The sequence below is a fragment of the Emys orbicularis genome, chromosome 5 (genome assembly GCF_028017835.1).
Source record: "Emys orbicularis isolate rEmyOrb1 chromosome 5, rEmyOrb1.hap1, whole genome shotgun sequence".
Lineage (NCBI taxonomy): Eukaryota > Metazoa > Chordata > Testudines > Emydidae > Emys > Emys orbicularis.
Window position 1 is genome coordinate 120,062,945 of NC_088687.1, and position 12,809 is coordinate 120,075,753.

The following is a 12,809-nucleotide window of genomic DNA, read 5'->3' on the forward strand; positions in this document are numbered from 1 at the left end:
AAAGCATCTCATGTGTTCTGTTGTGGCTGCATAGTCCCAACTACAAGGAGCATGGGAATGAACCAATGTTGCATGGGAACGAGCAGGCTCCTGCTGAAGACTTGGCATGAAGCTTGGCCCTTTTTTCAATCAATTTTCACATCGGTCTTTCTCAAAGTATTTACAACCTTTAGAAACAGTTTCTCTCCATTCAAGTCTGTCCTTGGCTGTGTCTTCTAAGTCACCTATATTTATGCCGCATGAGTTGAGATTCTACTGAAAGTTTTTATGTTGACAACTCTTCCTGCAGTTTCTGAGTTTCAGCTTACTATAGAGGATGTTTTTCAGGAGTCTATCAGCACCCATTCTGATATCATGACCTGTCCGTCTAAGCTGGGCTTTAATAATCCCTGCCACAATGCTGGTTGTTTTTGCTCTTTCAAGGATGTTAATGTTTGACACTTTGCCTTGCCAGCAGATCTTCAGAACAGAGCAAAGAGAGTAACAGCTTTGAGACTCTTATCAGAGCCTGTACACCAACCATGAACAGCACAGGGGAAATATAAGACCAGTTCTGTTCTGATTTGGATGACAATCAAATTTATGCCCAGTGAAGACAATCATCTACTTCTGGGAGACTTTAATGCCGGAGTTGGAGAAGAAATGAGACTGGGAGTGGTGTAATAAAAAACAAAGTCAGAAAAATGAAGAACAATGGTCTCCTGCAAGTGTGCAGAGCACGAGTTACAAAACTCAGATCTGAAACATCTTCAACACACGCAGATAGTTGATTTCCCCTCTCCCTCTGTGTCCTTTTCAAAGCTCACGCACAATACTTACCAGGTTGTGAGTCTTCTCAGGCTAAGAGTTGCTCACTGATCACTGATTATTTTCTTTTTTCAGACTCAAGCCCAAAGACAATTTTTTCATCTTTCTGGGTCATTTGGACCTGGGTTGGACACTTTTTGCCTCCACTAAGTTTTCACGCTAGATTGCTCTACTTGCTGTTTCTTTAAAGGGCCTGCTGACAGGTTAGCTTGGACTTCTGTCCTGGGGCTGGAGGGAGGGTAATGGCCTACCTACCTACTTATTTTCCCCGGTCTTCTGCAACAAGACACAGAAACATTCCTCTAGGTCCCGCTGTGGACTGGCCCTTTAACAATTAAAATAGCTCTGGGGATGCACATACCCCAGACTGCAAAGGCCCCAATCTGAAATTCTTGATCCAGAAGGAAGAGGACAGGGCTCCTTTTGAAGCCTGTCAATGCCACTCCTTACAAATCAGTCCAAGTGACACCTACTTAGTAATGCAAAGCTCTCTCTCATAGTGCTACATGAAACTTAAGGCATGTGTGTAACTAAAAATGGCCTCTTTCACTAGAACAATTTGTTTATCCTAGCAACACTCATAACAGAAAAGTATATTCAATGTGCAGCAAAATGGATGCAGGGTGGTGGTGGAACTGAAATTCAAGTGGCTTGCATCTGATTGGAAATATTTTCCCAGAGACTGTGGCTTTCATTCTGTTTTCTTGAGCCTGAGTGAATTGGAACCAACCCTTGTCTCGTGCTTGATAATGTGAGGTATTAGCATTAGCCCACTGGTTGATCCCAGAAAGACTGATTGTAAGGTAAGGCACTGCATTTCAAATACATTTTCACAGTCAACGGATTTATTATTATTGAATGGATATATTGCAATGGTGCCCAGAATCCCCCAGCAGAGCAGGGTGTTCTTCATGAAGACATAAACTCTTGCCCTGAAGAGTTTACAGAATGAATGTTTAGCTTGCTGGTTCTATATGGTATGTTACATTCTCTGAAGACTGCTTGCAATGACTAAGATATAGAAAAAGGCTGTCATACTTAATATCAAAAAGCCTTACCTTTGCCGATGCAGATTTACCAATTGCTTACACTTATTCAATGCCTGACACAGCAGAGCAGACACCTGTCTCTCTGCATTAATTTCCACAACTTCATCTGAAAGTCCCAATCCATCTGGAGTCCATCTCTGCCTATTCAATAGGTGCTGCTGCTGAGCCGTCTCCTTATGTAACATTTCATATTCCAACTTTCTGTCAAGTTCTTCAATCTCCTAGAGTATGAAAACGTACAATGATAAGAACAATTCCAAATTCATCTTGGAAGAACAATTTTTGTTTGGAGTTAAGAAAAAGATGGTATAATTGGTTTGCAATATTACTTAATTCTGTTCTCATTCTTTCCAATCGCTTGTGATCACTACACTTTCCAGTTCATTGTGACGGCTTCACTAAACATAACTAGTATGCAATGAGCATCCGAACAATGCTTAAAGATACCAGTAAATTATTGCTGTGCTAAAGGGCAATACTGTCTGAAACCTTCCAACGTAGGAGACACTTGGAATGTATAATATCCATATGACTAAGATTGAAACATCAGACAGCTTCCTGATTTATAAGCAGGGTAAAGTTACTGAAACACAATGTGAGAAACTCATGCAGACAATTTTTAGTTATACTGAATCAACTACTAATACTAAAAAGGTTTCAAATTGGAAAATATTGACTACTACTCAGCGTAATAAAATCAGAGTAACAAAACAATATCTCTACAGTCAAAGAAGAACCCTTCCTAGAAATTGTTTAGGAGGCCTCGCTCAATAGTGTCATTTTAAAAATCCTTGTCTTAACTGCATAATTAATATGACAGACAGGATAGCTGTGTGGTTAAGCCATTAGACTAGGACTAAGGAGATGGGGTTCAGTTCCTAGTTCTGCCACAGACTTCCTTTCTGACCATGGCCAAGTCACTTAAGATCTCTGTGCCTCTGTTACCCATCTGTAAAGTAGAGAAGATACCTGACACCTGGTAAAATTACTGGTTTCAGAGTAGCAACCGTGTTAGTCTGTATCCGCAAAAAGAACGAGGAGTAATTGTGGCACCTTAGAGACTAACAAACTTATTTGAGCATAAGCTTTCATGGGCTACAGTTGAATGGCACTCAATCAGAACTATGCAGTACAAATATTCAAATTAACATCAAGTTGAGTAAGCCCCTGTTAAAAACATACTGCGTAGTTGGATTCTTTTTATTTACCTTATCTTTAAGGCTTTAGGGTTCACACGGGGAGAGGTGACATACACACATTCCCGTACACCACTCTCTTACATAGGGGTGACCAACCGACCCTCCCCTCCCTGCCTGGCGCTTTCCGCCCTCCATGCCTGGCTGGGCCTCTGGGACGGACCCATCTCTCCTGGTACATGGCACCACATCTTCCCAAGGCAGCACATGGGGAGACACGCAGGGTCACATGCCTCCTATCTCCAGATTTCTGCCAGGGTTCACACCAGAATGTGGCCAGCAGCAGCCTTTCGGCCCTGTGTGGGAGGGAAGGGACGGAAGCTGCTTCCAGACTCAGGGTGGGAGGAGGTGGGGAAGGGATGACCTGGCCCGTGTCTTTGCAGAGCTCATCTCTTCTCCTTCACCCTCCCCTCTGTGTGGCTGGAAGCAGCTTGTCTCTTCCTGCCCGCACAGTGTCGAAAGGCAGCTAACACCTCCAGGCTGCTGCTGGCCACCGATGTAACCCAGCTGCCTCCTGCATGGGCAGGAAGGGGTTAAGCCCTAAGGATGCATTGTGCATCAGGGCCCAAGGAATCTGATTGCAGGGGCTTCAGCGAACCCTGCCACAGAAGTGACTCAGCAGGGGAGAGTGCCTAGGGGACAGAGTAGTCTCGCGCTCCCTGGGGGCAGGACCCAGGGCGGGGCATGTGTGTGTGTGTGTGTGTGAAGAGGGTGCTAAGCCTCTGCCCCGAGGGCTACTGTGAAGCCTGCAGGTTTGGGGCGTGAACAGGCTGGAAATCGCTTCCTGCCCTTCCCCCCACCATTCCAGAGCTTAGCTGAGGAGCGGAGAGGCTTCCCCGTGCCAGCGCTGTGCGGGGCTTTGGTACATGCAGGGCTTGGCTCCTCCTGGCCAGCGCCTGGGGCCGGAGGATCTTGGGCTTTCCCAGGGTGCTGGCCCAGCCAGAGGCAGTGGGGGAAGGAAGGAGCCTGCCGGCCAGACTGCTGGTGAGCTGAGCGCTCCGACCAGGGGCTGGCTCTCTGCACAGCGCCGCTAGTGGGATGTACTCCATTGGGGGGGATATAGAGGAGCAGCCGGGCTGCGGGGGTGGCGAAGGGGCAAAGCAGAGAGAGGACAGCGAGAGGGGAAACATGTAAAGGGCTAATGGGTGGGCAGCAGGGGCGATGTGATTGGCAGCCGCCTTGTGCCTGCCGCACTCACCTGCTGCTGCAGTGCGTGACCAATGCCAGCCAGAAATGGGATGGGGGGCGAGGCCCTGCTGGGCAAGAGCCGGCACACAGTGGGGGCTGCATTGGCAGACCAGCAGGGGGGAACGGCCGGCCCTGCGCACTGCATCTTCCCCCCGACACCAGCCTTGCACACCCACTCCCATTGTCGGCTACTGGACACCTCGTCCCCCCCCCCCCCCACACACACACTCAGCACTGGTGGGCAGGAGGCTGGTGAGCAGGAATCCGGCCAGCAGCAGGAACTGCCAATACTGATTGGGGGGCGGGGGGGAGAGGACAGAAAATATGGGACATTTTGCCGGTTTTTAAGAAAAAGTCGGGACATCTGCAGGAGGACTTAAATAAAGGATTGTCCCTTTAAAAACAGGATGTCTGGTCACCCTATCTATGTTCAGCACTTAATACAATGGGGCCCTATGCACGTCCATAACAAAAATAACAATAAATGCAGACTAACTGCTAGTGCCAGAAATAAAAACATGTTATTTGTAGAGAGATTAATGAAGTTAACATACAGTTAACCATTAATTTGTTCTTCTGAATGGTTACATCAATAGAGTTACGAGCTATCACCTGATGTGGTGTTAGTGGTTTTTAATTAACAGGTTTCTAAGCCACATGCGGCTCTTCAGAAGTTAATATGCAGCTCCTTGTACAGGCACCGACTCCAGGGCTGGAGCTACAGGTGCCAACTTTCCAATGTGCCGGGTGGTGCTCACTGCTCAACCCCTGACTCTGCCACAGCCCCTGCCCCCACTCCACCCCTTCCCGCCCCCTCCCCTGCGCCTGCAGTGCCCTCACTCCTCTTCCCCCCTTCTCCCTGAGCCTGCTGCACGCCACGAAACAGCTGATCGGGAGGTGCGGGGAAAGAGGGGGAGGCGCTGATCGGCGGGGCTGCCGGTGGGCAGGAGGCACTGGGAGCTGATGGGGAGCTGCTGATGTATTACTGTGGCTCTTTGGCAATGTACATTGGTAAATTCTGGTTCCTTCTCAGGCTCAGGTTGGCCACCTCTGGTCTATATAAACCAAGCGAAACAGGTAGCATAAGCACAAATAGTAACAAACAAAAGCTTCCCCAATCTAGGGCTCAACCCAGCCCTCACAGCCTGGATAAGACACCCTACATACTCTCTCTCTCTTCTGTCTCCAGCAGCCCTATTTATACCCCTTCCTCTGAACACCTGTGCAAGTGCTGGAGTTAACCCTTTGTGTATTAGCAACCTGGTAGTGTCTCAGCATACCGTTGTAATTATTGTATTGTTTGTATTTTTGCAGTACCTAGGAGTCCCAGTCAAGGACAAGCACCCCATTGTGCTAGGTGTTGTACAAACACAGAACAAAAAGGAGGCCTCTACTCCAAAGAGTTTACAAAATAAGTATAACATAAGAGACAGAGGGACACAGACAGACGGACGGAGAAGTACAAGAAACAATGAAATATCATTGGTCAGCATGACAGGCAGTGGTCTCAACACAACAGCGGCCTAACTGTTGTCAAGTTTTTTTGTAGGCCTCACAGCTAAGATTTCAAAACAGGCACTAAACCAAAATGAAATTACTTTTAATGCTTTATCAGCCTTGATCTTATTTCTCTTGTCACTGTAAATAGCTATTACAGGTTTAATACAATGTTTCATTAAACAAACTCAGAAGAGCATATTTAAACTAACATATTGTCACTTTAAGAAAGGCTCTCCAGAGAGGACAGTATTAAATTTTAAGTAGGAGTTTTCACAGTGATATCTGTCTAATGATGCCCTCTAGCAAAAAGGTTTAACTTTTAAAAATCCATTCTGTTTGTTCTACTTCAGTGCTCTGCCAATTCCCACTTTGATAGTCACAAATGGGAGACAAACACATACACACTTCCCTATGACTATATAGCATAGAACTAAAAATACCCAACAGGATTCTGAAACTGCCAAATCTGTAAAAAATTGACAAAAAGGAAGCAAAAGCTTTTTCTGAAGATTTTGTTATTTAAACTGTGTGCACATGCACAACGAGAGAGAGAGAGAGAGAGAGAGAGAGAGAGAGAGACTGTATATACTCTGGGTGCACAATAACTCAAGCTTATCACATGACCAGGCAATTTATCACATAGCTCTCACTACCATAAATGTGACAAATTTTGAAAGTTGGTCATGAAAATTATTTACTAGTCTTCGCTCAGAGTTACTCCCCTGCCCTTTACTGTTTGATCAAGATAATGAAATATTAGTTAGTTACCTGTTAAAAATATTGCTTTATCTTATCAAGAGAGGCTGTGATATCAATTGGGGCCTATTGGTGCTACCGTAATACAAATAATAAATAATATTATCTTTCTAGCTATAATATTCTTATCTTCTGTTTAAACAGTACTGTAACTTTCTATCTGTATTTCTTTCACATAAAGCTTTCATATAAATGCACACACACACCCTGTCAAAACTATAGAAATAATGGGTCAAATTTTCAGCTAGTATAAATCAACCTAGTTTGATTGAAGTCAATGAAGCTACACCAGCTGATGATCTGGCCCATGAAGAGTTTACCCTTCTCAGCACTTTGTTACTTACAGGATTATGTGCCTCTAAAATGTGGGTACACTCTGATTCTGATAGTATTTTTGATGTGCTCAATTCTTCCAGAAGCAAAGCTTGTACACTTATGATAGCGGTGTAAATCTCCAACGTTTTGGACTTCTTATCAGTCTTTTGGAACTGTAAAGCAGCAATGGACTCTCCAAGTTTATTCTCCCGAGAATGCAACTGATGCTCCTTTTCAAGCAGCAACTCATTATGGACCTGGAAAATAATGAAACACCAAATGTAATAAGATTAACAAAAACCTGATAAGCATTTTTAGGGTTTTTAAAAATATATAATTATTTGGCTGCCACACAATTGACATAATACGCAAGGAATTTATCCGGGGTGGGGGGGAGAGGAGGAGAGAGAAAAAGAACAGTCATTTCTTGTACATTACTCAACACATAAAACTATTAATTTTATTTAAAATATTTGTTAAAATTCAGATTTCTTAGCTACAGTGGTCATATAAGTGTGCCTTAGATAATATTGCCTTGGAATTTCATGAAAGCCCCACAATTCACTATACTTGGCGAAAATACTGCATATGCTGAAGTATCGTTATCTAAAGTAAGTGACAACTTTTTAAGTGCATTACTATCGTTGCAGAACCTTGACATTTTTACTGTTTCTATTACTGTGTAGGACAGTCCCCTGTGCTTTCCCTGTCTTTTTGTCCCATCCATGGCTGTCTCTTGTCTTAAATTTAAACTACAGGCTTTCTTGGGAAGGGACTGTGTTTTAGTTTAACACAACCCTGGCCTCCCAGTGCTAATGCAGTACAAATAATAAAAACTAATATCTATTGCAGAATGGGAGACTCATAGGAGACATTTCAAAAACTTTAATATGTTTTGGATGAATTTATTGCCATCAGTGATTATGGTACCTGACTGTAGCCACATCTGGAACCTTGAACGTATTTATGTTCTTCCCCATGCCTGCATCAGTCGATGTCTGCTTCTTTGCAACACCATGTGGGATGGGATCGTTCAGTTACCTTGACTTGGATTCAGTGCTCAAATGGTTACTTCTCTCCTATTTCTGCCTTACTTGAGACTGAAAAATCTCTGTGTATGTCACAGTACAGATAATGGGAAAAAAAGATCCAATGCCTAGTAGATAAAAATAACAGGAGTACTTGTGGCACCTTAGAGACTAAAGTAGATAAAAGTATGTCAGAGGAGGGTTTTTTCATCTAACACTAGATGTTCAGAAAATACCCAAGTTTGGTAGTAATTCTGGGTATTGTGTGTGAGACAGTGATCTTGTGGTTAAAGCACAGGGAATCAAGAGATCTGAATTGTAGACCAATTTTTGCCACACAGTGTTCCTTTATGGTTTTGAGCAATTCACGATTTTCAAAATTGTCCACTAACTTTTGGTGCCTAGGTTTTCAGATGCACAACATTAGATATGCAGGCCTTGATTTTCATAGCTGCCAAAAAAATCAGTTGAAGTCCGTGGGAGCGGTGACTGCTCAACACCTCCAAAATTAGGAGCTTGGTATCTTAAGTCAGGAACCCCAAACTTGAGGCATTTCAAATTAGCAGACACTTGAATATTTGGGCCTTAATCTCTCTATGCATGTTCACCTATCTGTAAAACAGGAATAATACATTCCTAATCCAATGAAGTAATTATTATAATCCAAGGATTTAATTAATACTTTCCTAATCCAATGGGTTTTTTATCATCATCCAAGGACATAATTATTGCTTTTGAAGTGCTCTGAGATTCTCAGATGTAAGGCATCATAAAAGTTTCGGGTTATAAAATATTAAAGTTATTATATATCAAAGGAGTTGTGTTTAAAGTTAGCTAATTAATTCCAAGGTGTTTCAAATTAATATAAATCCTTCCTTCTCTCCAATAAGCCATTTTGTTGGATTGTCTCCTTTTGGTGAGCCCACCACTCCTGTTAATGGTAAAGGAAATTGTGTGTTAACATGTGAAGGAGTCTATGGGCCTGATCCTCAATTGGAGTACACTGGAATAGCCTGAAGCCTAGACTGAAGTCAATGATAATTACAGTTTACACCAGCTGAGGATCTGGCTCTATATCCCAGAGACAATGCATAGTTATTCTCAAACTTCATAACCATATCACCTGTCTATTTATGTTAATCAGAATTATATGAAATAATATATTAACCCCATTCATTACCTTTTAAGAATAATTTAGCAGACTGTCACAAAGTTTTTCAGAGCCCTAAAATGACACACAGGTAATTTGATGCACATGAATTTTTCTCTGGCATTATTACTGACAAGACTGCTGTCGAGAGGGGATTGCATATCATTCAAATTTTGTTATCCAATATATAAAGCTAAATTCAAAATGTGATTTGCAACCAAATCTTATTCAAGAGGATTCATGTGACATTATCTAAAATTTCCATTGAATTATGAGAGATGCCCTTGAACACCAGAGGAAGAAAGTTATCTGCAGAAAATTCTTCTGACCATCATCAACTAAGCCTAGCAGTACAAAGCATAGGCGCTGACTCTGTGGGTGCTCCGGGGCTGGAGCACCCACGGAGAAAAAATGGTGAGTGCTGAGTACCCACCTGCAACCCCCTTATCAGCTCACCCCCACACAGCACCTCCTGCCCACCCGCCGGCAGGCCCCACAGATCACCACCTCTCCCTCCCTCCCCATGCCTCCTGCCCGCCACAATCAGCTGTTTCATGGCATGCAGGAGGCTCTGGGCAGGAGGGGGGAGGAGCGAGGACGCGGCGCACTCAGGGGGGGGGGGGGCAGAACTGGGCAGGAAGAGGCGGGGATGGGGTGGGAAGAGGCAGGGTAGGGGTGGGGCCTTGGGGGAAGGGGTGGAGTGGGGGCGGGAGCGGGGCCTGGGACAGAGCCAGGGGTGGAGCACCCCCCCGGCACTTTGGAAAGTCGGCACCTGTGGTACAAAGCCTTACTAAAGAGGCAAGGTGAATGCCACAGGTACATTCTAGATATTACTAGCATAATTCTGCCTTAACAGACAGAAAATGTATCTTAACCATATTGTTATTCAATATAAATCTCTTTCTTAAACAATAAAACAAACATGGGGAAAATATCTGGAAAATATGAAATTGTCCCTTCCCTTCCCACAGAACCTGTAGATTCTGCAGCCCTTGGCTAGCGGCCCTGAAATGAAAAGAAGGCTTAAAGTAAATGCTGCTTTCATAATTTCACAGTATTGTGGAATTTATGAGGGCCTCAATTTTGATGGTCACATGGAACCACATATAAACTCTGGTTTCATGATAATCTTTTCCCAACTGTGCAGTCAATACTTTCTCTGTACCTGTATGCATCTCAAGAAGATCAGACAGTTTTGCAAAGGGGCAGCTGGAGTGTGTCAGATGTTTAGAATGCTGCAGACAGATCAACACGTGGGGGAAATTGCCAACCTGCACAAACGCTTCTTTATAATACTGGAACACTTAAAGAAACAAACCATAACCTAAGTCTCAGTACTGGCAGAGGAAACGTCCCTTAGAGACCCTAATACTCCTCTTGTGAAGAAGCAGAGTCCAAAATGCTGTTAAATGTCTCCACTGTTCACTTAGGGTATGTTTACCCTGCAATAAAAGATCACTGACACAGCCGCGACTGACCCAAGTGAGTTGACTTGGGTTTACTGGGCTGTATAATTGAAGTGTAGATATTTGGACTCAAGCCAGAGCTGGGCTCTCAGACCCTGCAGGGGGTGGGTCCTACATATACACTGCAGTTTTTAGCCCCGAAGCCCAAGCCTGCAAGCCCGAGTCAGCTGACCCAGACTCAGACTCCACGCCGCAGTTTTTTATCGCAGTGTAGACATACCCTAAAGAATCCTGGATGGGACCTGGGCCTTTCCCCTCTAGAAGCAGACTGGACCAGGATGTTGGGGGAAGTTTTTAGACTTACTTCGGAGAGGCCTTGACCAGTGAGGATAGTGCCGTTTACTGAGTCTTATGGGCTGAAAAGCACAGACTTGCCCTTGCAGAGCACATCCAGTGGTGTGGGAGGCCCAACAAGTCAGTCCATATTCTCTGCACTTTCCTTCTGGCAGAGCAAAAGTCTGCAGCTGGGAACAATAGTGGCAGAGCCCTCCTGTTGTGGCTTCTGCAGTCTCCTTACACATGGTCATTGGGTACCGAAGCCGATTTAAAGGACAGGTTACAAACCTTAGTTAATAGTTCCGCAACTTCACATTTGAGTTCTTTCAGAACTCTTGGGTGAATGCCATCTGGTCCCGGTGACTTGTTAATGTTGAGTTTATCAATTAATTCCAAAACCTCCTCTCGTGATACTTCAATCTGTGACAGTTCCTCAGATTTGTCACCTACAAAAGCCAGCTCAGGTTTGGGAATCTCCCTAACATCCTCAGCCGTGAAGACTGAAGCAAAGAATCCATTTAGTTTCTCCGCAATGACTTTATCACCTTTAAGCGCTCCTTTTGTATTTTCATCGTCAAGGGGCCCCACTGGTTGTTTAGCAGGCTTCCTGCTTCTGATGTACTTAAAAAACATTTTGTTATTACCTTTGGAGTTTTTGGCTAGCCGTTCTTCAAACTCCTCTTTGGCTTTTCTTATTACACTCTTGCACTTAAGTTGGCAGTGTTTGTGCTCCTTTCTATTTGCCTCACTAGGATTTGACTTCCACTTTTTAAAGGAAGTCTTTTTATCTCTCACTGCTTCTTTTACATGGTTGTTAAGCCACGGTGGCTCTTTTTTAGTTCTTTTACTGTTTTTCTTAATTTGGGGTATACATTGAAGTTGAGCCTCTATTATGGTGTCTTTAAAAAGGGCCCACGCAACTTGCAGGGATTTCACTTTAGTCACTGTACCTTTTAACTTTTGTCTAACTAACCCCCTCATTTTTGTATAGTTCCCCCTTTTGAAATTAAAGGCCACAGTGTTGGGCAGTTGAGGTGTTCTTCCCACCACAGGGATGTTGAATGCTATTGTATTATGGTCACTATTTCCAAGCGGTCCCGCTATAGTTACCTCTTGGACCAGCTCCTGCGCTCCACTCAGGATTAAATCTAGAGTGGCCTCTCCCCTTGTGGGTTCCCGTACCAGCTGCTCCATGAAGCAGTCATTTAAAGTATCGAGAAATTTTATCTCTGCATTTCGTCCTGAAGTGAAATGTTCCCAGTCAACATGGTGGTGTTCCCCAAGGGTCAGTCCTAGGACCAATCCTATTCAATTTATTCATAAATGATCTGGAGAAAGGGGTAAACAGTGAGGTGGCAAAGTTTGCAGATGATACTAAACTACTCAAGATAGTTAAGACCAAAGCAGATTGTGAAGAACTTCAAAAAGATCTCACAAAACTAAGTGATTGGGCAGCAAAATGGCAAATGAAATTTAATGTGGATAAATGTAAAGTAATGCACATTGGAAAAAATAACCCCAACTATACATACAACATGATGGGGGCTAATTTAGCTACAACGAGTCAGGAAAAAGATCTTGGTGTCATCGTGGATAGTTCTCTAAAGATGTCCACGCAGTGTGCAGAGGCGGTCAAAAAAGCAAACAGGATGTTAGGAATCATTAAAAAGGGGATAGAGAATAAGACTGAGAATATATTATTGCCCTTATATAAATCCATGGTACGCCCACATCTCGAATACTGTGTACAGATGTGGTCTCCTCACCTCAAAAAAGATATTCTAGTACTAGAAAAGGTTCAGAAAAGAGCAACTAAAATGATTAAGGGTTTAGAGAGGGTCCCATATGAGGAAAGATTAAAGAGGCTAGGACTCTTCAGTTTGGAAAAGAGAAGACTAAGGGGGGACATGATAGAGGTATATAAAATCATGAGTGATGTTGAGAAAGTGGATAAGGAAAAGTTATTTACTTATTCCCATAATACAAGAACTAGGGGTCACCAAATGAAATTAATAGGCAGCAGGTTTAAAACAAATAAAAGGAAGTTCTTCTTCACGCAGCGCACAGTCAACTTGTGG

General features: G+C 43.7%; 1 protein-coding gene across 1 annotated transcript in view; it reads right to left on the bottom strand.

Annotated features, from left to right (window-relative positions):
* EVC2 (EvC ciliary complex subunit 2) overlaps positions 1–12,809 on the bottom strand; it is a 165,384-nt gene that overhangs the window by 17,613 nt on the left and 134,962 nt on the right. Inside the window, exons 18-19 of the mRNA XM_065405470.1 lie at positions 6,841–7,068; positions 1,866–2,077 (exon numbers count right to left, since the gene is read on the bottom strand). Of these exons, the coding sequence (XP_065261542.1) occupies positions 1,866–2,077; positions 6,841–7,068 (440 nt within the window). The remainder of the gene's footprint in view (positions 1–1,865; positions 2,078–6,840; positions 7,069–12,809) is intronic.